The following is a 25,796-nucleotide window of genomic DNA, read 5'->3' as shown; positions in this document are numbered from 1 at the left end:
GAAACCCCAGAGGTGTGTGAGTCTGAACCTCAGGAGGGCGTGCTGGTGGGTGTTTGTGGGTGCCAGCCATCTGCAGGAGGTCGGGCTGGCTGTGTAAAGGTCAGGGTTGCAGTCACGCCGTCTGGTGAAGGCGGGCGAGGCAGGAACCGGGTCCGGGGTGTAAAACGGCTTAATTGGCAGGGCCAGCGTGTGGGAGCAGATGGTTTGACTTTAGCCGAGTGGGTGGCGTCTTCACCGTGTTTTTCTAAACGCCGCCGACACCCTTCCCTCCTTCCCTCCTTCCCTCCTTCCGCTTCCTCTCATTACAACTGACTTAGACCTTAATGAGTCCTCGCTTGCGTAGCGTGCGCACGTGTCTGTGTGTGTCTGTGTGCACGCCCGTGTGTTTTCACGTGTGTGTGCGTGTGCGCATGTGTGTGTGTGTTTGTGTTCCTCCTTGCAGAAGGGCACGGGGGCAGGTGTTAATGATTCCAGTAAAGAGCAGTGAAGACAGCGGTGCTGTTCAGAAGAGGCAGTAGAGACCATCTAGCTCTGACATCCACACCATTAGCACCGGCAACAACAGTTCCATGTAACACCAATACACCCTGTATGTCAATAGACTCAAAATGATTGATTCTTCTTTTCGATGTCAAATCAATCGACTGTGGGTTATGGATTGATCAAAGAGATGATAGAAAAAGGGTAAAATACCTACTGTTGCCACGTTACCGCGTCTACAACTGAGGCCAGCACTCTTCATGAACCTGCAGAGAAGAACAGTTCAGAACAGAGGAGAGAGGAGGAGAGGAGGAGAAGAGAGGTGAAGAGAAAAAGAGAGGAGAGGAAAGTGGGGAGAGAGGAATGAGAGGAGGATGAAGGAGAACAGAAGAGAGGAGAAGTGGAGAGGAGGAGAAAGACGAGAGGAGGGGAGGAGAAGAGAGGAGAGAGGAGGTGAAGAGAGGAGGACAGAGGAGGGAGGAGAAGAGAGGAAGAGAAAGGAGAGGGAGAGGAGAACGGAGCAGAGAGAACAAAGACAAGAAATGGCTCATTCATGTTCCTCCTGCACTCCTTTTGTCATAGAACACTGTGAACCGGAGGAACAACCGCAACCAAGATACAGTGACCTGAGAAGCTGTTTGTGTGTGACTTCATGTGCCTACCATTTATTTATGAAATGTGACACTGTATCTCTCTCTCCTACACCCAAACACACACACACTATCTGTCTCTGGAGCATTCAGGGACTGTGTCATCTCGGTGATCTTAACCGCACCATATTAGGAAGCACCAGTATGTCTAGAGCTGCATAAACAGCATGTCAGAACCGCATGACTCTCACCCATATACACACACACACACACGCACACACACACACACACACAGCTCCTACCTCAGAGACAGTGTTTAGTGTCTCAAATAGACCTCTGAGCGTGGAGGGGGATGTAACATGTGTGTGTGGGGGGGTGTAAAGTGTGTGTGGGGGTGTTGTATTCTCACCTCTACGTGTGAGTCAGCAGGGCTGACCTCTGTGTTTGGTGCTAAAGTGCATTTGCAGAATGAAAATCAGTCTTATTTTGATTCCACTTTATAAGTGCTATTTTTGTAAAAAAAAAATCTAATTTCTCCGTATCTGAGTTAATAGTCTATATTTGAGGCGTGTGTGTATGTACTAACTAGTGTGTGTGTGTGTGTGTGTGTGTGTGTGTGTGTGTGTGTGTGTGTGTGTGTGTAAAGGAGCTGTAATTTCAGCACAGCAGAGTCTAAGTTACATGGTGTTTATAATGTGGGAAGTTGACAGGAATGCAGTTAGTGCCACACTTCTTAACAAGGCCAGTTAAATGTCCCAGCTATACGTTTCCCTCCTCTACAGTGTCATTATTCTATTACTCTGCTCACGGTGGCATGTGTGTGTATGTGTTTACATGTACTTGTGTGAGTGTGTGTTTGTGTCAAAAGTGTGAGTGTGTGCAAAATCCCCACACACACACACCCAGAGTACACAGTTCATAGCCAGCCTGCCTGTGTGCAAGCACACTTTAGTAATACACAACAAAACACGAAGCACTGAGATCGCCATGGCAACAACAACACTCCAAAAGGGTACGTGGGCTGCACGCTAAACTGACGTCTGAATCAAACAGTTGTTGATAGCAATACTGTGGTGATGTGTGTGTGTGTGTGTGTGTGTGGCAGTGTATGTCAAAAGACAGAGACAGAGACAAATGAAGAGAGAGAGAGAGAGAGAGAGAGAGAGAGAGAGAGAGAGAGAGAGAGAGAGAGAGAGAGAGAGAGAGGGTGCAGGTGGGATATCGTTCTGCCACACTATCTGTCCTTTGACACTTTATTTAGCTGACAGGGTATTTAACTAGGGCTAGCAGCCTTTCTGTATAATGTACATAAACACCATGACCTGTGTGTGTGTGTGTGTATGTGTGTGTGTGTAGTTGTGTGTGTGTGTCTGTGTGTGTGTGTTGAGAGGGTGTGGTCTTGTGAGTGTCTGTGAGATATCCTAAATATCACCTATATGTGTGTGAATTTGAGTATGTTCGGAAGTGTGTGTGTATGTGTGTGTGTGTTTGAGTGTGTCTTAAGACCTGTGTGTTAGGACGTGTGTGTTATGAAGTCCATGTGTGCGTGTGTATTATATAAGTGAGTGTGAGTGTGTTATCAAGTTAGTGTGTGTTATAAAGTTAGTGTGTGTTATAGGGAGTCAGGTGGCTGAGCGGTTAGGGAATCGGGCTAGTAATCTGAAGGTTGCCAGTTCGATTCCCGGCCGTGCCAAATGACGTTGTGTCCTTGGGCAAGGCACTTCACCCTACTTGCTTCGGGGGAATGTCCCTGTACTTACTGTAAGTCGCTCTGGATAAGAGCGTCTGCTAAATGACTAAATGTAAATGTATAAAATGTGTAATGTGTGTGTTAAGAAGTCTGAGTTATGATGCATGTCTGTCTGTTATAAAGTGTGTGCCTGTGTTATAAAGTGTGTATGTATTATGAAGTGTGTGTGTTATAAAGCAAATGAATAAATGAATACATGTAAAGCGTGTGTGTGTGTGTGTGGTGTGACCCACCCGTCCAGCAGCAGGACGGCGTTCTTGCGGGGCTGCCCAGCGTTGGGGCCGTACAGGTGGGCACGGCTGTAGTAGCGGACAGACTGAAGCAGACTCCTCAGCACAGAGTAATCCTGAGCCAGCTGGCTGCTGTTCACAGACCTCCCCACCATGCCCCTGTAGCCATTAGGCTCTGTGGAGGAGAGGAGAGGCAAGGAGAGGAGAGGACAGGAGAGAGAGGAAGGGAAGCGAGGGAAGTGAGGGAAAAGGAAATGTTGCCATTATTGTTTGGTGTTCACTTACAGGACAGGCCAGCCCTCCTGCTCAAGACAACTGAGGCACATTCAATAAGCTGTAGAACAGCAGTGGAGCCCAGAGCTCCAAGCTTGAGTCAGCCCAACACAGTCCAACACAAGCACTCATACAGGTTTTTACAGACACCCAGAGAGAGGGGGGAGTAGGAGACAGTGACGGGGAGGGGGGGAGACAGTGACGGGGGGGGGAGGGGGAGACAGTGACGGGGGGGGGAGGGGGGAGACAGTGACGGGGAGGGGGAGACAGTGACAAGGGGGGAGGGGGGAAACAGTGACGGGGGGGGGAGGGGGGAGACAGTGACGGGGGGGAGGGGGAGACAGTGACGGGGAGGGGGAGACAGTGACAAGGGGGGAGGGGGAGACAGTGACGGGGGGGGGAGGGGGAGACAGTGACGGGGGGGGAGGGGGGAGACAGTGACGGGGGGGGGAGGGGGAGACAGTGACGGGGGAGGGGGAGACAGTGACAAGGGGGGAGGGGGAGACAGTGACGGGGGGGAGGGGGGAGACAGTGACGGGGGGGAGGGGGAGACAGTGACGGGGAGGGAGGGGGGAGACAGTGACGGGGAGGGGGAGACAGTGACAAGGGGGGAGGGGGAGACAGTGACGGGGGGGAGGGGGGAGACAGTGACGGGGAGGGGGAGACAGTGACAAGGGGGAGGGGGAGACAGTGACGGGGGGGGAGGGGGGAGACAGTGACGGGGAGGGGGAGACAGTGACGGGGGGGAGGGGGGGAGACAGTGACGGGGAGGGGGGAGACAGTGACGGGGGGGGGGAGACAGTGACAGGGAGGGGGAGACAGTGACAGGGGAGGGGGAGACAGTGACAGGGGAGGGGGGAGGGGGGAGTCAGTGACAGGGAGGGGGGAGACAGTGACAGGGAGGGGGAGACTGACAGGGGGGGGGAGACAGTGACAGGGAGGGGGAGACAGTGACAGGGAGGGGGGAGACAGTGAGAGAGAGTGGAGAGAAGGGATTTTAGGTGAAAAGACAGTGGGAGAACAGAGAAGATGTGGATGGAAAATAAGGGATAACAAAAGGAGGGAGAGGAAGAGAGGAGAGGGCGTGTGTCTGCTGTAGAAGGGAGGAGAGGAAAGAGCAGAGGAGAGGACCAGATGACAGGAGAGAGGGATAGACGAGAGGAGAAACTCGAAAAGAGGAATGGCAAGGCAAGAAGAGGAGAGAAGAGGAGGGAAGAGAAGCAAATGACAGGAGAGGACATGAGAGGAGTGGAGGAGTGGAGAGGATCTCCCAGACACTAATTATCAGGGAGAGCGAGGAAGCCTCAGTCATAGTGACAGCTGAGGGGCGTGCCAGTACACCAGGCCAGCAGGGAAGCTGCTCTCTTTATCTCTGGTCTTCCTCTGCATCTCTCTATCAACCTCGCACACGTCGAGCACATCCTCCCTTCCTGTCAAGCTTTCATGAGAATCTCTCTCTCTCTCCCTCTCTCTCTCTCTCTCTCTCTCTCTCTCTCTCTCTCTCCCTCTCTCTCTCTCTCTCTCTCTCTCTTTCTCCCTCTCTCTCTCTCTCTCTCTCTCTCTCTCTCTCTTGTTTCTCTGCATTCTCTCTCTCCTATATCTCTGTTTCTCCCTCCCTCCCTCCATCCCTCCCTCCCTCCCTCTCTCCTTCTCTCTCTCTCTGGATCCATCTACAGTGATGTTCTACGACAGGCAGGATAAACAGAGGGGCCAAGCACAGAGAAGTTGGCTTTTCCATACAGAAAACTCCACTTATATGTTTCATGTCCATGTGTCAGGCAGTGTCCATGTGCATGTGAGCACGGGAATGCGAGTGTGTGTGTGTTTTACGTGTGTCTGTATCTGTGTCTGCCTGTACGTTCATTCGTGTGTTTCTATGTGTATGTTTGTTTACAGTGTGTGTTACAGGAACAGTGTGTTTGTGTGTGGATGTGTGTGTGGATGTTTGTGTACAGTGGATTTGTGTGTGTATGTATGTGGACAATGAGTTTGTGTGTATGTGCGTGTGTGTGTGTGTGTGGGTGAAGATATGTGTGTGTGTGTGCCCAGTGTGTTTGTATGTGTATGTATGTGTGTACAGTGTGTGTGTGTGTGTATGCGTGTGTGGATGTTTGTGTGTGTGGAAGAGTGTGTGTACGGCGTGTTCTCACCATTGCCCAGCTCCCAGGAGATGTTGTATTTCTTCCCAGCGCTGTACTTGAGCAGGCTGAGGGCAGAGGAGGAGTTCCAGGTCTGGTCTGGGTTCCTCTGGAGGCTGTTGAGGCCCAGGATCAGGTGCAGGCCGGCACACTCGGCAAAGTTGTAGAGTTTGTCTAAAGACCTGGCTGGGAGAAAACCAGACGCAGTTGTAACTTTGATTCTTGAAAAAAGAAATAATAATAATTTAGGATTCAACTACAAAAACTCAAGGACGCGTTGTGGTTTATTCCAGACATTGTTGTCAGGGAGCCATTGTATGTAACTGTGTGAGTGTGAGTGAGTGTGTGTGTGTATGTGAGAGAGAGTGTGTGTGAGTGAATGTGTTTGTGTGTGTGAGTGTGTGTGTGTGTGTGTGTGTGTGTGTGTGTGTGTGTGTGTGTGTGTGTGTGTGTGTGTGAGTGAATGTGCATGTGTGAGTGTGTGTGTGTGTGTGACTGTGTGTGACTGTGTGAGTGTATGAGTGTGTGCATGTGTGTGAGCAGTCCGGCTGGCAGGCTGACTGTTTGACTGTCAGAATGATTACTGACTTGCTGATTGGCTGCCTGACAGGCTACATTGGCTTGGTGGCTAAATAACTGATTTCTTAAATGCTGATTGGCGGGCCGACTAGCTAGGGAACTTAATTACACATTTCAGACTTGCTGATTGGTTGGCTGTCTGGCGAGAGAAAGTTGTCTCTGGTTTGTGTTTTGAAAGTTGATCTGTTGTGAGACACCCTACCAACATAAATATTACCCTGACCTCTGACCCACACTTCCTTTGCCCAACAGGAAACAGATGAGGTCTGTGTTCAGATCTGCTTCCTGGTACAGCCTGCCCTTAGGCACAAACCCCTTACACATACTCAGCTCAACCAATGAGAAGAGTAAAAAAGACACCATGAACTCATTTACTGAAGCAACTTTGTCTGTGCCTTCAAGACAGTAATTTATCTCAGTGAAACCACTGAAACCACTGTTAATCCTCCTATTGTCTTTGCGGTCAATTTGACCCAGTTCAATGTTTAATGTCTCTAAATTAATTTTGTTTCATATTTAAAAATGTCAACTCATTTAGTGACTAGGTAAACATAGAATTACCGTCCATCCCTCCTATCCTCTATCCCTCCAGTCCTCCATCCATCCTGTCCTCTATCCCTCCAGTCCTCCATCCATCCTGTCCTCTATCCCTCCAGTCCTCCAACCCTCCTATCCTCTATCCCTCCAGTCCCCCATCTATCCTGTCCTCTATCCCTCCAGTCCTCCATCTATCCTGTCCTCTATCCCTCCAATCCTCCATCCATCCTATCCTCTATCCCTCCAGTCCTCCATCCATCCTTGCCTCTATCCCTCCAGTCCTCCATCCATCCTGTCCTCTATCCCTCCAGTCTCCCATCCATCCTGTCCTCTATCCCTCCAGTCCTCCATCCATCCTGTCCTCTATCCCTCCAGTCCTCCATCCATCCTATCCTCTATCCCTCCAGTCCTCCATCCTGTCCTCTATCCCTCCAGTTCTCCATCCATCCTGTCCTCTATCCCTCCAGTCAGCCATCCATCCTGTCCTCTATCCCTCCAGTCCTTCATCCATCCTATCCTCTATCCCTCCAGTTCTCCATCCATCCTGTTCTCTATCCCTCCAGTTCTCCATCCGTTCATCCCTCCTGTCCACCCCCCTCCAGTCCTCTAACCTTGTGACCTATCTGGCCTCTATCCCTCCATCTCCCCAGTTCTCCATCCCTCCAACCAATCCTCCTGTCTTTCATCCCTCCTGTCATTCAGTCCTCCAGGCCCCCTGTCTTCCTGTCCCCCTCTCCTCTATCCTTCCAGTCTTCCAGCCCTCCACTCCTCCTCCACTCAATTCCTGTCGTCCATTCCGCCAGCCCTCCAGCCATCCAGCCCTCCAGCCCCAGTCTTGTGTCCAGACTGAGTTGCTCTTCAGGAGACCCAGGAGAGCAACATGAAAGACCAGAGTGCTCCAGCTCCTGGACCCTGTGGCTGCTGAGCTGTGATCACAGCTGGGACCACTGCTCCAATAAGGTAATGACATTACCAAGGTACGCTAAGCCAGACAGCATCCCCAGAGTTTATGTGTGTGTGTGTGTGTAGATTAGAGAGTCCTTGGAAAACTTTGGAGGACAGCCCTCGGGCTCACATTTCCTTAAAGAGGATCAAGTGTTTCCAGATCAGGTTGTGTGTGTGTGCGTGTGCCTGTGTGTGTGAGACTTACATCTCCCTAAAGTTTATCTGGGATAACAAAAGTAGATTCATTAAGATAAATGGCAAATTAGAGAATTAGGCACAGAACAGTCAGAAACACACACACACACAGTCCCTGGACATCGGCAACTATTGCTTTTGGAAATTCCTTTTCTCAAAGGAAACTCTACATTTAGTGCAGCTGTTTCATTATAGCGCGCACACACACACACACACACGCACACCCCCTCACACGTACATACTGTTCTGTACACATGCTAAGACCTCTCGGTATTCTGGGTTTCCATGCTGCGTTGCTTCCTCTGCGTGGTCTGTCGATGCTAAAAGCATTAAACCCAAACATCCACACAAGGCTTGGCAAGAAATAATTTAAGGAATTTTCTTTGTATCAATATAATTTGTCAAAATATGACAGCTCAATGAATTCTAAGAGTGGTGGCGTTTACAGACCTTTGAGTTCGTGACATGAATAAAAGGACATAAATGAAATAAATTATTCATAACGACAAAAGTGATTTGTCAGCCTGATGGCTTCAGTACAGAGCATGGCGTTGAGGGAGATATAGTTTACAGATAGAAATAAGAAACAGAGATAATAGACCAAGATAGAGCTATGAGACAGAGAGAGGAGACATAAATAGATAGAGAAAGCAGATGGATAGCAGACAAATATAGAGACAGAGATAAGACACAGAGATAGGAGACAAAGATAGGAGATAGAGATAGAGATAGTAGACAGAGGGAGGACAGATATAGGAGACAGAGATAGAGATAGTAGACAGAGGGAGGACACAGAGATAGGAGACAGAGATAGTAGACAGAGGGAGGACACAGAGATAGGAGACAGAAATAGTAGACAGAGGGAAGACAAAGAGATAGGAGACACATATATGATGCAGAGAGAAGGAACAGAGATAATAGACCAAGATAGAGCTATGAGACAGAGAGAGGAGACATAAATAGATAGAGAAAGCAGATGGATAGCAGACAAATATAGACACAGAGATAAGACACAGAGATAGGAGACAAAGATAGGAGACAAAGATAGAGATAGTAGACAGAGGGAGGACACAGAGATAGGAGACAGAGATAGTAGACAGAGGGAAGACACAGAGATAGGAGACAGAGATAGTAGACAGAGGGAAGACACAGAGATAGGAGACAAAGATAGGAGACAAAGATAGAGATAGTAGACATAGGGAGGACACAGAGATAGGAGACAGAGATAGTAGACAGAGGGAAGACACAGAGATAGGAGACAGAGATAGTAGACAGAGGGAAGACACAGAGATAGGAGACACATATATGATGCAGAGAGATGGAGAAAGGAGTCAAGGTAAATGTTGCATACAGGAAACAGACATAGTAAAGATAGGAGACAAAGACATGAGACAGAGATATGATATAGAGATGGGAGATATATATAAATGAGACATATACATATTCCTATACAGATAGGAAAGACCGAGAATGAGGACAACAATTTGAGATAGAGATAGGAGAGATAGATATGTGAGACATATTTATGGTATTGAGCCACTAAGGAGAAATATAGACAGGGAAAGATAGGTTTGATATGGAAGAATAGAGAACAGAGATAATGATTCAAACACTGCTTCATGTTATAACTTCATATTATAACTGTCAACTCTAAGTCAACCAATGTACTGTAGCTACCTGGGGGTGCCGTGGCTCACAAAGTTTACGGTTCGGTTTGATACGACACAGTTGTGTCACGGTTCGCTATGTTTTGGATACAGCATGAAAATAGAAATGTGTGTTTATTAGAACTCATTTTGAAGTTTGATATTTTTTTACTTTGAACAATGACGATGCCATCCCTGATCCATCTGGTCTTCTTGGCAGCATTTGAAACTAAAACAGCTAGCTATATTGCAGCGAGCTAGCTTAGCGTGTCTCCCAGCGTGTCGTGGAGTCCAGTGTTTTCTTTGGGGGTGAGCGTGCCAGACAGCACATTGCCTGTTACATAGTCTGGCTGCCTTGTTGAGCACAGTGGCACTAAGAACATTAGATTTCAGAATAGAATTTAAGATGGACTTTATTTTCATAATGTAGGATTAGTTCAGTAAATCATTCGGTTTGCAATGCCTTTTCTTGTGAAGCCTTGTTCCAACCGTTTCAATACAAATATGTGTGTTGTTACACTCATAGTAGATACACACACACATAAACAAGCTCTTGCCCACACACACATATGCACTCACATTCCCACACACTTGTGTGGGAATGTGTGTACAACAGAGAGAAAGGGGTCTGGATATTGTCAGGACGTCTATCTGATAGAAACTGCAGCAGTGTAAAGCAGAGAGGTCTGTAGCTTCCAATAGCGCTACGCCTCATTTGAACAGCTCTGCATTAGCACACACACACACGTTACCACACATACACACCCACACACACCCACACACATACACACACACATACAACCACACACGTACACACACACACACACACTGTCTCATTAGTGGGGGAAGGGTTTTAGACTCTATATCCCACCCAGACTGACTAGTTATATTCTGATAACCTTTTAAGTGAGCCCCCCCCCCACACACTTATTCACTGTGTTTTTCTAATTCTGTTGGTGCCTCTAGCTGAGTATCTGCAGTAAGCAGTGTGTAGTTAGAAAGTTGTTACGCACCATCTCTATCACAGGTCACTGTATGCACGTGTGTGTGTGTGTACATGTGTGTGTGTTCAAGCTTAGCTCCTTTTCCCTGCAGCTTATTAGCACAAATAACAGCAGGTACATAGCAGCTCTGGGACAACACTTCATTCTACAAGATTCACTCTGACACACCTGCTCACAAACATATGTTCTCCAACACACTGGCTTCAGACAAGATTTTCTCTCACACACTCGCTTTTTTATCCAGTGGGGGATTCGAACCTGCAACCTCCCTGCCATTGAGCTACAGTTTACCCATTTACACAAAGACAGTGAGCTATGCACACCCACTCCACAATGCCATCACCACTCAAGTGCTCTTCTCTCCAGTCTCTTAGTCTAAACAAACAAACTTATCTTGGCCACACAAACACACACATGATAACCACCGGTTATCATCATGAATTGCGAACTATGTTTTGTTTCTTCCTTCATGAAATCAACATGATTCTCAAGTGTTGATCAACTCCACTGTGTGTGTGTGTGTTTGTGAGTGACTGAGTGAGTGTGTGTGTGCAACCAATATGTTTGTCATGTTTTGTTGATGCAGTTATGAGTTGGTCACAGATGGCTGAGAAAAGCAGTCCTGATGTCTCATCATGGAATCACTCAAACAAACACAGGCAGGATAACATGGATGTCAGGGAATGTGCTGTTTGTTAGTGATCTTCTATAGCATAACCTCCCTACCATGGATACCGGCAAGGGGAGGAAGAGTTGTTGATTGGTCTGTGATTTGGAGGAGAAAGGACATGTGGATAAAATAACATTTACACAACTATTCCACTGCTGGACTGCTGGGGAAATCACGGCGTTACACACAAACTTGTGTTTAACCACATACGTACATGCTGTACAGAAAACACACACGTACACACGCACACACACACACCAAGCCAGAGCCGTCAAACACAGCATACGTTGCCCAACGTTTACGGAGAAGGTTCTAAGTGGTTCTATACATGCACCCCAGAAGCTGGTTCCATGCCCAGAACCCGAGTATCCCAAAGAACAGAGAACCTCCCAGTCAAAGTGTGCGACCCAGCCTCTATCATCAACATCTTAACACTCAGCACCGCACTTCACACCTCAGAACAAGAAAGAGAGAGAGAAAAAGAGAAAGAGAGAGGGGGAGGAGAGGAGTGAGTGTGGGGGAGGAGAGGAGTGAGTTTGAGGGAGAGAGGAGTAGACGAAGAGAGAGCGAGTGAGAGAAAAATAGAGGGGAGGATAGAGACCTAAAGAGACTAAGGGCCCTATCTTGCACCCAGCGCAATTGACTTTGTCACCGACGCAAGTATCATTCCTACTTTGCACTCGACGTAAAGCGGAATTTTCCCTCCACAGAAGGAGGTGTGTTCCGGCGCAAACGTTCCCTGGTGCTATTTTGCAGTTTCAGAAAAACAATTCCGCCACTGACCAGGACAAACGTAGTCTAAAGTCAATGGCGCGTTATTCAGATGCTATTTTAAGGGCGCAAGCTTGGTCGGTGCGCACTGCTGGCGAGGCCAGGGTCTTCTTTCTGCCAAGCTAAGTTACGTTGTTTTGATTTATGGCGTGTTACATTTCTTCAATAATTATAAAAAGATTTTCATGAGAAATCTCTATGTATGTGAACTTGATTTGTAACAATTGTGGCAATTTCCTCCCACGCCTGTTTGACCGAAGCTAATTTGGGTGGGTTTCTTCTCCTATCTCCATCAGAATCAGAATTCGGTTTCTTATATACTATAATATACTCTCTTGGAAGTCGCTTTGGATAAAAGCGTCTGCTAAATGAATAAATGTAAATGTAAATATACTAGTGTAATAATTGGACCAATACGCTGTTCCTATTGGTCCAGAAGACGTTCTCAAAAGTTAATAAATCCGTTTATATACCTCCTGAAAGTTCGCAGAGGTAAATAAACGTTTTTACGGACCTAGCAACAAGCGGTTGCCTTGGAGATGTAGCCACTGACCTTAACAACGTTGCATCTGCTCGGCAACAAAGTATCCTAAAAGCCAAAAAAACAACCAAATACGGTTTTTGCACAGGTCCGCAAACGCCCCGCAATCGCTTCCCGTTTTAAAGAAGTATCTGAAGCAGACAGAAGACGAATTGATGTTGATATGTTGCGTTGGAGATGTAGTGACGTCACCAGTGCAAGTGCAGTTGATTGCTCTGACAACATTGCGTCTGCTCCAGATTCGACGTGTTTGATTTGGGATCTTCCCACGTATTGTTGTAGTATATAAGAAACCAAATGATTACTCCTCGACAGGTCAGCAAACGCTTTGTCGCCTCGATTTGTTAAGAAGATTTGTTTAGAGTTTTAACAAATCTTGGTTTACAAAGGCGTTTGCAGACCTGTTGAGGAGTAAACATTTGCAGTTTATTCGCCATGTAGCGTATGTTACACAAACACAGAATTTACTGTAGCACGAAGGTGCAAACAATAAACATATACGGGTCTTAACCCTTGTGTTATCTTCGGGTCATTCTGACCCATCAGTCATTGTGACCCACCGTCGTATTGCGACAGATTTACCGCATACAAAGACAAAGTGAAGCATTTTCTTTTAACAGCTAGGCTGTCTCAGACCCCCCACATTGCAAAGGTTAAAATAAAATTATTTTAATTTGTTTTTGTATTGGGTAAAATTGGGTAAACACAACGATGGTTCGTTATGAACCTTTGGGTCATGTGAGCCGAAGGCAGCACGAGGGTTAAATTAAGTAAAAAAGTACAATAGTTGAACTAATTTTAAGAACTAAACATGTAAAAAATATAACGATTTAAAATAATATAACGATATCAAAATAAGATTAAGAATTTGAATGAGCAGCATGAGCGGGCAATTTAGTGCAATGAGAAAACTGCTCTGCCTTTCCCATACAATGTCACTTCTATATATGTTACGGCCCTGACTAGAACATCGGTGTCCTCGGCGGTGAACCGCTCCTGGGGTGCGCCTGGCAAATCTGCCGTTATAATAGCAATCCGCCATGGAACAAGCGCTGCTCTTAAAGGGAATGTGAGATGATGCTCTGATTGGTTTATTGCACGTTACGCCCAAACCACACCCATTAATGTAGCTACTTCGGACCAAGGGCGTAGCCACGGGTAGGCCTGGGTAGGCACAGGCCTACCCAATTTGTTCTAATGCCAACCCAAAGACGAAAATATCTCCGAAAAATTATGGAACGAGTGCACGTCGCAAAGTAAATAAGTAAAAAAAAAAATGAAAAGATGCCTATCCATATTTTTCTAGGCCTACCCAAAAATATTTTTCTGAGTTGGCCCTCCTTCGGACCAACTCAATTTAGATTTGCGCCAGGCGCCAAGTCATTTATCCCGCCGGCAAAATAGCAACCGCACCGGAGTCCCACCCACAAAGTTACTTGCGCTTTGCGTTTTGATTCTTGCGTTTCAGATAGTTAAAATAGGGCCCTAAGGGTTGAATGCAAACTAGGAATGATACTTGCGTCGTTGACAAAGTCAATTTCGCTGGGTGCAAGATAGGAACCTAAGAGTAAAACAGAATTTTGTGAGACCCTTGAACTGAACTGAGAACCAAGACCTCACATCAGCTACTACAAACCTACGCAGGAAAATATTTGTGTTCACTATGCAGAATCTGTTTACAACGATCTGGTGTAAATAAAACAGACTGGCCCAGCGTTGGGTTCCAGCCGTCCCCTGAGGAGAGCCCCTGAGCAGGCTGCAGCCTGGTGTCCCTGGGTGGAGAGACCTGAGCAGCCTGCAGCCTGGTGTCCCTGGGTGGAGAGACCTGAGCAGGCTGCAGCCTGGTGTCCCTGTGTGGAGAGACCTGAGCAGGCTGCAGCCTGGTGTCCCTGTGTGGAGAGACCTGAGCAGGCTGCAGCCTGGTGTCCCTGTGTGGAGAGACCTGAGCAGGCTGCAGCCTGGTGTCCCTGGGTGGAGAGACCTGAGCAGGCTGCAGCCTGGTGTCCCTGTGTGGAGAGACCTGAGCAGGCTGCAGCCTGGTGTCCCTGGGTGGAGAGACCTGAGCAGGCTGCAGCCTGGTGTCCCTGTGTGGAGAGACCTGAGCAGGCTGCAGCCTGGTGTCCCTGTGTGGAGAGACCTGAGCAGGCTGCAGCCTGGTGTCCCTGGGTGGAGAGACCTGAGCAGGCTGCAGCCTGGTGTCCCTGTGTGGAGAGACCTGAGCAGCCTGCCTGTGGGTTGTGGAGTGGGTTAATGTGGTTCTGATGGTCTCTGTCTGTGGTAGCTTGCTAACTCGTTACATGTCATACACAGCCCCGCCCTCGCCTTGTCTCTCTGCACACATACGTACGCAGACACACACACACACACACCTGCATGCACACATGCGCACGCACGCTGACGCGCACACGCTGTCGGCCACACTCTCCAGAGAGAAACTATACACACACACGGTCACAAACGCACACTCCCTAGAGAGAAAACTTGACAGACACTAACGCACACTATGCACACACACACACACACACACAGAGCCCGCGACAAACACACACTCTTCAGGGAAAGCTACAAACAGACAGAAAAACACACATGTACGGACTCTTCATTTCTATGTGGTGGCTCTGCTCCAGCTAAACCACTCAGGTCAAACCACTTTTGTATTTTGGAAGAATGCAAGCTATGTGGGCACCTGTTTTGAATTCAGTTGGTGTACTCAAGGGTAGACCAGTGTGTGTGCGTGTGTGTGTGTGAGACTGTGTGTGTCTGTATGTGTGTGTGTGTGTGTGTGTGTGTGTCTGTGTGTGCGTGCGTGTGTGTGTGGATGTATGTTTCTATTTCTGAATTTGCCGTGACTTCAGATTATGTGTGGACCCCTTTCCCTGTTTCAGACATCAAATAGACGAAACAACAGAGAGAGAGAACAGAGAGAGTTTAGGGACATGTTAACATCTCATAACACATTCTTCTGTACGTATATCCACATTGACTGTCCCAGAACTAACACAGTGCTGCCTAGAGTGAAAATATCTGTGTGTGTGTATGTGTGTGCGTGTGTGTGTATGTGTGTGTGCGGGTGTGTGTGTTTCACAATCCCTCGGGTTTACACAGTCCTGGGAGGTAGGCATTTGATGAGGTCAAATGGCAAAGGAGTGTGTTGAATCACATCAACTGCCTGTGGTCGTTGCTTAGGCTGAAGTCAGCCCTTCAACTAGAAACACCTGCTGTGGAAACGTGTACGAACGTGCAAAGGAAGAAGTCATGGAATTAGGTCGAGCAGAAGTTTGGGAGGAGAAGACCACACCACAACTCCCATGTGACAGTTTGTGAACACGCACCTGATGTGCTGGTCGCAACATGCGCACACCAAAGAACTGACGATGGACAACTGTGGTAAATACAGCCGGGATATTTACCTCTTCTCTCCTCTACGTCCCAGCTCCTCCCCTCTCCCTTTCTCTTCTCCTCCAACTCTCCTCTACTCAAACCCCCAGCCCCTAATTTCGACTCTCCTCCCCCTTCCCCGCTGCCCCTTTCCTTTACTCCCAGGCCCCCCTCGTCCCTGCTCCTCAGGGTACCTCTGGGTATCTGCAGAGGACTAGGAAGCACCGGAGGCTCCTGCCCGGACGCGTCAGCGTTTTCCTCCCTCATTTACTCATCTGCTCACTCACTCCTGCTGGACCTTGAAGTACAACTGGGCACGGGAATGAGACTGTCCTCAAATTAGTCACACAGTCACCTTCAAAGGGACTCCTCTTAAAGCTTCAAACACATCAGGTCAGCAATCTCCCCACATACCTCTAGTTGATGCTATAAGTTCAAACTGATTGCTCTGTAATTGAAGAATGTCAGAACCCCCCTCCCCTCCTAGGGGGGGGTGGGGTTAGGGGGGGGGGTCACACCAAAGACTTCCCAAACTTCAGCATCAAAGAGTTAGGGTGAACAGCAGAAAGGCCTGCAGCATTTCCCAAACAAGATTTCTCCAACACGCCAGGTAGATCACACCAAATCTCGTCACCAAAATACACTCCAACACAAAGAAAGTCAGTCAACATTCCACCGTCCCATTATGACATTACACACACCCAATTCTAGCCCTTCTCCCTTTACAGGGCGGGCGATTTAACAACCAAGAACTCTCACACACTCTGACATTGCTCCAAGTACAGGAAACGATGCGTTTCGCTTTCCTTGTGTGTTGCCCTCCCGCCCCCCCCCCCCCGACACAAACACAGCCTTCACTCTGGGTCCTGTCTTGCTCTGTCTGCAGGGAGAACTACTACTGACATCATAGCTCTCTGTCACCGACGTCAAGGCATATTCTCAGCTGGGTTGTTCTGGACAGAGAGCAGTTGAGAGCGGAACCTTAACACCAAGACAAAGTGTCTGTAGTGTCAAGAAAGTGTATACTAATTAACTAGTCTCCTTGCCATAATTCTTTTGAATATTTTGGAATCTGAAACTCCCAACTGCTGGTTGTATTCCCAGATGTGTATTCCCAGGTCTGGGTTCCTGACTGGAAATCTGGTTGGATGGAAGGATGATGGATGAGGGACAGAGCAGGAGCTCCAGACCAGGACACCAAAGCAAACAGAGGCCCTCAGCCCAGAGCCCTGCTCCACACACTGGGAAACAATCTCTGAAATCACCATCATCATCCACCCGTTCAAAACAAATATCTGCTGCCATTACTTAGTCCAATTAAAGCTCAGCCCGACCCTGAATTCAAACGAATTACCGGAGCAAAGGTTTGAGAGGCTGGTGAGGTTTAGCAAAGGACCAGGTTATGTTGGGTGCGCTAGCCTGGATTTTGTTTTGCGTGAAGGGAGCTGTGGAGATCAACAATCTTCTCACGTCTCGCTGTCCGTCGACACCAAGAACAGGCGGGGCAGGAAGCCCAGAGGGAGCTGCGGAACTGTGGGGAGCTACAATTCCCAAAGCAGTAGAGGTGGTTTGACATTCTGTCAACTTGGCTAAGTGCTAGATTGGTGAGCTTGGTGATTGAAAGAACCAGGTTTCAATCTCATCCATGGGAACATTCAGCTTCTGCTTTCATTCACATAGAACATTACAGGGGTTTAAGTGAGTTGGGGGTCAGAGTGCAATATAAAAGAAATGTTCTGGAAAATGTAGCAATAAACTAATACAATGTTCACCCCCAACTTGCTGAGGTAAAGACATGGTCTGACAAGCCCGCAAAATGAGACAGTTCCACCCTGCTGTTCACCCAACATCTTGTCAGATGATAGGCCAAACCCGGCAGGGGTGACCGGCCTCTACCAATGCCAGGTCACAATACTCAAAGGTCCGGGCTTGTCTGTGTGTTTCCGTGGCAACCTTTTGACATGACAAAACTGGGAATGTTCTGCTGCTGCTAATGCATGTTTCTACCAGATGTTTTAAGAAGAAACTTTTTTTTCTCCTTCCAAATCTTCACCTTGAGAGAATGCCTTCCAAAGACGCAAGACTTCATAACATTAGTCTTGTCTGGGTCATCAGCTGTCTCGGTCTCCAGAGAGCTTGTCTGTCTCCCAGGCACCTGCATGCTCCCAACATTATGACAGGAAGACTTATGCAAGGCCAAGCTGACCCGAACCCTGCTGAGACGAGCATTGGAAAGGCATATTTTTTAACAGATGTCTATAAAAGACATCCAAAGGTGGGGTTTAAATATATGTAAAAAGTGAGAAATGTAACACATTTACAACAAAATACTAACAATACTGTACAATATAAAATATTGTAGATATGATTCCACTTAGAGGCCGAATTTAGCTGACATTGTTGAACTTGCTGGCTCATAGGTAATCAAAGGAAGTTTTTCATCCTTCAAATACGTTAATATAAATATTAGTAATACATTAGCATCAGTATTACACTGGTATTATGTCATACATGAGTACTGAATGTAGAAGCATAGGATGGTATGGCGACAGCCAATGGGATAATCCTTTCACCTTGGCTTCATTAGAACCCCAAGGAAATGGATTCTCAGTTATCAGTAGAGGTCTGAGACCATGCTATCAGGTTGCTCCCATCTCACCTAATGGACCCTAACCCTAACCCCAAAACCAAACCTTCACCCTAACCCTAACCCTAATGGACCACACCAGACCCAACACCTCTTTGTTTCTGCTTCTGCTAGTTTGATATCCAGGCCTGTCTTCCTTGGTTCCTGTGTCTCAAAGGAAATATTCTGTGTCTTGTCATTTCATGCTTCTCAAGGTCAAGGACAGCGGTCATGCTACATCATATTCAGAATACATGGTTAAACCTAGAACTTCATTTACTGAGTCACAATTCCTGTGTTGGCCGCTAAAGAGGTACTATGGTGGACTATGGAGCTAATGTGGCTTACGAATGGGCATAGCTCTATCCTGAGATAACTGGGCTGCAGCGGGCCCCTGACTGGTCGTCAGCTGTGCCTGTAGCAAGGACGAGGATTGAGAGGCCTATCGGTTGGGCCACATCTGCTCCACGTTACGGGGTGTCAGACCCTGCCAGTCAGCGGAGGAGTGTGTAAAACCTTGGGGAAAGGCTTCGCTCGGGCCGCACCTCCCATGCCTGAGAGCCGTACCCCCCACACCCCACCCCCGATCCTGAAAATTCAATTCCGCTTTTCCATTCCGTGCCTCTGTACCCTGACCAGAGCAAATCTGATTACACACTTATGAACTCATAAAATGCCTTCAATAACAGCATTCTCCCAGCCACAGTTTGAAGCTTCTACGGAACCAAACACCCTGGGCAGGAGAATGGGAAGAGGAGGGGGATGTGAGGAGGGGGATGTGAGGAGGGGGGATGTGAGGAGGGGGGGATGTGAGGAGGGGGATGTGAGGAGGGGGGATGTGAGGAGGGGGGGATGTGAGGAGGGGGATGTGAGGAGGGGGGATGTGAGGAGGGGGATGTGAGGAGGGGGATGTGAGGAGGGGGGATGTGAGGAGGGGGGGATGTGAGGAGGGGGGCTGTGAGGAGGGGGATGTGAGGAGGGGGGATGTGAGGAGGGGGGGATGTGAGGAGGGGGGCTGTGAGGAGGGGGGATGTGAGGAGGGGGGGATGTGAGGAGGGGGATGTGAGGAGGGGGGATGTGAGGAGGGGGATGTGAGGAGGGGGGATGTGAGGAGGGGGATGTGAGGAGGGGGGATGTGAGAAGGGGGGCTGTGAGGAGGGGGATGTGAGGAGGGGGATGTGAGGAGGGGGGATGTGAGGAGGGGGATGTCAGGAGGGGGATGTGAGGAGGGGGGATGTGAGGAGGGGGATGTGAGGAGGGGGATGTGAGGAGGGGGGATGTGAGGAGGGGGATGTGAGGAGGGGGATGTGAGGAGGGGGGATGTGAGGAGGGGGATGTGAGGAGGGGGATGTGAGGAGGGGGGATGTGAGGAGGGGGATGTGAGGAGGGGGGATGTGAGGAGGGGGATGTGAGGAGGGGGGATGTGAGGAGGGGGATGTGAGGAGGGGGATGTGAGGAGGGGGGATGTGAGGAGGGGGATGTGAGGAGGGGGATGTGAGGAGGGGGGATGTGAGGAGGGGGATGTGAGGAGGGGGATGTGAGGAGGGGGGATGTGAGGAGGGGGGATGTGAGGAGGGGGATGTGAGGAGGGGGGATGTGAGGAGGGGGATGTGAGGAGGGGGGATGTGAGGAGGGGGATGTGAGGAGGGGGGATGTGAGGAGGGGGATGTGAGGAGGGGGGATGTGAGGAGGGGGGCTGTGAGGAGGGGGATGTGAGGAGGGGGATGTGAGGAGGGGGGATGTGAGGAGGGGGATGTCAGGAGGGGGATGTGAGGAGGGGGGATGTGAGGAGGGGGGATGTGAGGAGGGGGATGTGAGGAGGGGGGATGTGAGGAGGGGGGATGTGAGGAGGGGGGATGTGAGGAGGGGGATGTGAGGAGGGGGGATGTGAGGAGGGGGGATGTGAGGAGGGGGATGTGAGGAGGGGGGATGTGAGGAGGGGGATGTGAGGAGGGGGATGTGAGGAGGGGGGATGTGAGGAGGGGGATGTGAGGAGGGGGATGTGAGGAGTGGGATGTGAGGAGGGGGATGTGAGGAGGGGGGATGTGAGGAGGGGGATGTGAGGAGGGGGATGTGAGGAGGGGGATGTGAGGAGGGGGGATGTGAGGAGGGGGGATGTGAGGAGGGGGATGTGAGGAGGGGGATGTGAGGAGGGGGATGTGAGGAGGGGCCGCTGGCAGCAAAGTGCACTTGGGTGAAGATTTGCATGCTTCTGTCGGACTTTGGACCACTGAGCTGCATCCCCAGCAGGGGCGTTGTTAGATATAAAGCTCTACTGGGGCACAGGCCCCTATTCATACCCCTTTTTTCCAAGCTTGCTGTGCACAAAGCACTACTCGGCTATAGAAACTCCCCTTGCTTAACCCACTATACAACAGTTCAGGAACGCAAGTTTGATATCAGCTTTGGCAGGGACATCCATAGTTTATGCGTGCATCAATTTGTGTTTTCAGTTCAACTGCTTTGATTTTACAAGCGTTGATACTGCGTTTATCACTGGGGCACAGCAGATTTATACTGGGGCACAGCAGATTTATACTGGGGCACAGCAGATTTATACTGGGGCACAGCAGATTTATACTGGGGCACAGCAGATTTATACTGGGGCACATGCCCCAGTAAAAAGGGTCTAACGACGCCCCTGAGCCTCAGCTTGACACCTTCATCCTCACACAGGTGAAGGAAGATGTAAAGTCTGGATCAGCCCAGACTGAGAGCACATGACCTCCCTACAAAAACAACTCCCACCATGGTGAGCTAGAGCAAAACACTCGACACACAAATAAAGTACTTCTATTTATACTACTTCTACTAACATTCACTAGACACACAATAGACACACGTACACCCTAACGCACAAACACTAGAAACACAGTAACCCACAGTAGCACACACTAACGCACAAACACAAGACACACATTCATGCACTAACACACAAGCAGACACAGTAACACATACTAACACACAAGCACTAGACACACAGTAACACAGTAACACACAAACACTAGACACACAGTAACACACAGCAGTACACACTAACGCACAAGTACTAGACACACAGTAACACACAATCACTAGACACACAGTAACATTCAGTAACACACTAACACACAAGCACTAGACACACAATAATACACACTTACACACAAACTCTAGACACACACACACACTAATGCACAAACACAAGGGACAAATACATGCACTAACACACAAACACTAGACACACAGTAACACACAGAAACACACGAGCACTCGACACAAACACACAAAAACACACAAACACTAGACACACCCTGAAACACACCAGCCGTCAACAGAAACACTTTGGCAGGATAAACTAATTATAATTGAAAACGGGAAGGAAAACAATTTGTGATCTAACATGAATATAAAACCTCCTTTCTATCCCTAATGAGGTAGTAAAGAGGAGAGCGCGTCCGACCTCAATGCTTAGTTTCTCTCTCCACTCCTTGCCAGCCAAGAGAGTGGGTTCTTATGCTCACAGCCAAACACCACTGGCTTCCACATGTGTCTCTACAGGCTTCTGGCGTATTCTGTGGATTTGTAAACAAACAAATAAGGAATGTGTGTTCTATCTGAAAGAGAACTGAATCTAATTCACTGTTCTCCAATGCCCTGTCTGCTCTGGCCAAAGAAAAACACCTGAGTTGCGACCACGCATTCTCACACACACACACCTGCGAGCTTGCAAACTCTCTCCCGCTCTCTCTCTCTCTCTCTCTCTCTCTCTCTCTCTCTCTCTCTCTCTCTCTCTCTCTCTCTCTCTCTCTTTCTCTCTCACACACACACACATGCAACAACCCCAATTTCATTCTCACCATTCTTTTCTTTTCACTAAAGCACAGTGACCACTCGACAATTTATGTGTTTTCAATTGTACAACAACAAAACGTACAAACACATAAACATCAACATCACATAACCCTCTAGCCCCACCCAGTCTCCCACAAGCCCCAATGCTGAACACTGCTAGAGACTAGAGAATGTCAAAACTATCATGTGAGAGACAAAACAGCCTAGATGTTATAATGAGCACGGTGTGTGAGCCGGCTGGTGAGGTGTGTGTGCGTGTGTGTGGGGGGGGGGGGGGGGAGAGTCTTCGTAGAGTAAAGAGCAGGCTGGCACATACGTCAGCCAGTACTCTCAGACAACCTGTGTAATACACCACACACAATCGTGGTGCTGTGGCCATGGTCACACTTAGCACTAATAAGGACGCTGGCCAAAAGGTGGACCTCGGTTTTATGTTACCTGTGGCACAGGGAATTACGTTTTACTAACCCTATTGACAAAAACAGAAAACAGCTCTCATAAAACCATGAGCGTGACCTCGACTTAAGGCTGTTGTGCTGGTCTGTGTTCTGCTGGTTACAGATTAGAGGAAGGGGTGCCAGTTTTGACAGTGTTTATTGAAGCTCTCTACAAACTGCCAGCTGGAGAATGCCATTAGCTCACAGGAAGCAAACAGGATATCAGCTCTCTCTGCCAGGAAACGCCAGGTCTGATAAATGTCTGCCGATCAAAGCTGTGATCACTGAATACATCATCATCCTCTCTCTCTGTCTCTCACACTCCGTCTCTCACTCTTTGTTTCTCTCTCTTTCTCTGTATCTCTCCCTCTGCTTCTCTGTATCTGTCCCTTTCCCTGTCTCATTTTCTTATCTTTTTTCGTAGTCTCTCTCTCTCTCTCTCTCTCTCTCTCTCTCTCTCTCTCTCTCTCTCTCTCTCTCTCTCTCTCTCTCTCTCTCTCTCCAACTAAGACGACAGGTCAAAGCAGGTAACGGGGACACCATGCCTGTCCTCCAGTCTGCCTGGCTTGTGTCACACTGCTGAGGTTCTCATCATCTTAGCTCTGACAGACTGGGCTCGTGGTCCAGTACTGGGATCAGACTTCTGTCAACACCAGATGGATCTCAGAGACCGCACTGGGGATTCCACCTTTCTTATGGAAAACACAGAGCTCTTCAAGGAATTAGTTGTCCTCAGCCTCTCTCTAGTTTTTCCTCTCTTCACCTCTCTGTGCCTCCATCCCTCAACCAGTAGGGAGAACGTTCTATCCTCCCTTCCTTTCTCTCTCTTCCATTATCTTCGTCCCTCGCGCTCCACCTCACTCATCCCCACTCCCCATCCCTCCATGTCTCTCTAAGCCGTACGCTCCAACCCACCTCTCTCTCTGCCGGTTGCTCTGACACCCCAGCAAGGAGGCACAGGATGATAAATGGCCTCGAGCGCTCTTCCCTTGCTTTCGTTCTCTCTCTTCATCCCTCCTCATCTGTCTCCTTAAACCAGCCCAACATCATTTCAATCTCTTTCTTTCCCTCTTCCCCCCTTTCACTTAAACCCTTTTCCGATGCCCCCCTCCCCCATTCACACACACACACACACACATCTTTAGAATAAAACTCAACATCTCTGCTTCCCTCACTCTATCTCTCTTGTTGTCTCAACCCCCTTTCACACACAGACATACAAATGACATAAAACGGAATTAAAAGGTAATAACAGAGTCAAACTCTGTGTTGGCCAGCCAAATGTCTTACACAATGCACATGTTTGAGGGGCAGGTTAATATATGAGCCTTCGCCCGGAGAGCTTCCACTCTGTTAGAAGTGGCCTTCGCTGGGGTTTAAACGTTCTGGCAGCACGGCTGGGGAACAGCTGGAAACGGTGGAACAAGTCCACCGCGCAATAGTAAGGACAGGACCTTGGAGAACGTTAAAGAACTTCAGAGAATGTTAAAGGACATTCGAAAATGTTTGAGAAATCGAGACAATGTTAAAGACTGGAGAACCTTCGATAACCATAGTGAATGTTGGTGTCTGTATCTAATCGATCTGACACCAGGGTCATGGTCATAGTTACTAACCTCAGCACGGTCATGGTTACTAACCTCAGCAGGAGCAGATCCAGTGCACTGTCGTACAGACTGTGCAGACTGTTCCTCTGTTGTGCCTCATGGACATCTGAGTCTGCAGGGCTGCTCATGATTAACACTGTTGGCTGTTCAACATGGCCTCTGGTATGCCAACAAAACACACACAGGCCTATTCCCACACAAAATGTAGCACACAAACTCACGTGCGCACGAAAACACACACACAAAAAACTGTCATTGAGGTGACCGGTACTCAGGCCTGGCCCAGGTTTAGGGTTGTGATTGAATTTGACTGATCTGCGAGCTACCACAGCCAGCCTATTGTGTCTCCTGAACAGGTAAAAGATGCACAGCTGCAGAAAACGGCATGGACGCTTGCACAGCTTCTCCCAAGTCTCTCCCACTCCCCAGCGCTGAAACCCCCGCCCTCTCTGCTCCACGCTGCTTCCCTTACAGCCCACCACCCTCCAACACCCTCTGCACCACCTTCACCCACCCCCCCATTCCCCATTCTGCCCGCTTCAACCGCCCTCCACCCCCGTGGGGATCAGATGGCTGAGCGGTGAGGGAGTCGGGCTAGTAATCAGAAGGTCGCTGGTTTGATTCCTGGCCGTGTCAAATGACGTTGTGTCCTTGGGCAAGGCACTTCACCCTACTTGCCTCGGGGGAATGTCCCTGTACTTACTGTAAGTCGCTCTGGATAAGAGCGTCTGCTAAATGCCTAAATGTAAATGTTCACACCCAAACCTCTGTCAGCCACACCAAGCCACCTCACCCCCACTCCCCTCCCATAAGCTGGTGCACAGAGAACTGAGAGTTTGGCCGAATCCCAATACTCTGTCTTACCCCTAGCCCTTAGTTTTGCACGTTCCCGTGAGAGTAAGTGGTGTCCCAATACTCTTTTTGATCGAGGGCTAGGGCTAAGACGAAGGGGTATACACCCTTAAAACCAAGTGAGCTCGGGAGCTTACTTGAAACCTAGGGGTATGTGAATACTGCGCTACCTGCAACAATGGCGGACAGATCATCCAGAGAGTCCCATAAATGTAATATTTTCGGCGTCAATAATTGCTTAAAAAATAATGACAGTCTTGTTTTGTGCTCTACACAGTCCTATACATATGTATTTGCAACCATGTTCTTAATTGAAACGTTTTTTTAAATTGCTAGTTTGCTACGCTAACATTACATTGCTGATTGCCACAACAGTCCCGCATTTCTCTGATTAGCCTTGAATGGACTCCATGCATGTCTAAAGTTTTAATTAAACTCATTTAGCAGCGAATTTCAAACGAATTTCGTTTGATATCAGTGCATAACACTACTTGCTTTGGAGACATCCATATACGTAACCGTAACCAAGTGGTGTCTCATTTCATAGGGCTATGTAGCCCTTACCCCTAAGACAGAGTATTGGGATTCGGCATTAGAGTGCTTCAGTCAGGCTACCCCCACCCCCATCATCCCCACTCCCCCCACTAACTCTCCCCTTCAATGAGAGGGCTGGAGGAAAAACAGAAAAGTATGTTTTCTGGGGTCTTTAGAAG

The 25,796-nt window shown here is 48.6% G+C and overlaps 1 protein-coding gene across 1 annotated transcript in view; it reads right to left on the bottom strand.

Moving 5' to 3' along the window:
* Positions 1-25,796, bottom strand: part of hpse2 (heparanase 2) — a 58,263-nt gene that overhangs the window by 17,311 nt on the left and 15,156 nt on the right. The window contains 4 exon segments of the mRNA XM_067236556.1: positions 698-729; positions 731-746; positions 3,054-3,225; positions 5,474-5,647. Coding sequence (XP_067092657.1) covers positions 698-729; positions 731-746; positions 3,054-3,225; positions 5,474-5,647 — 394 coding nt within the window.

Source organism: Osmerus mordax, chromosome 5 (assembly GCF_038355195.1).
Source record: "Osmerus mordax isolate fOsmMor3 chromosome 5, fOsmMor3.pri, whole genome shotgun sequence".
NCBI lineage: Eukaryota > Metazoa > Chordata > Actinopteri > Osmeriformes > Osmeridae > Osmerus > Osmerus mordax.
Note: the sequence above shows the minus strand (reverse complement) of the source record. Positions and strands in the feature narration are given on the sequence as shown.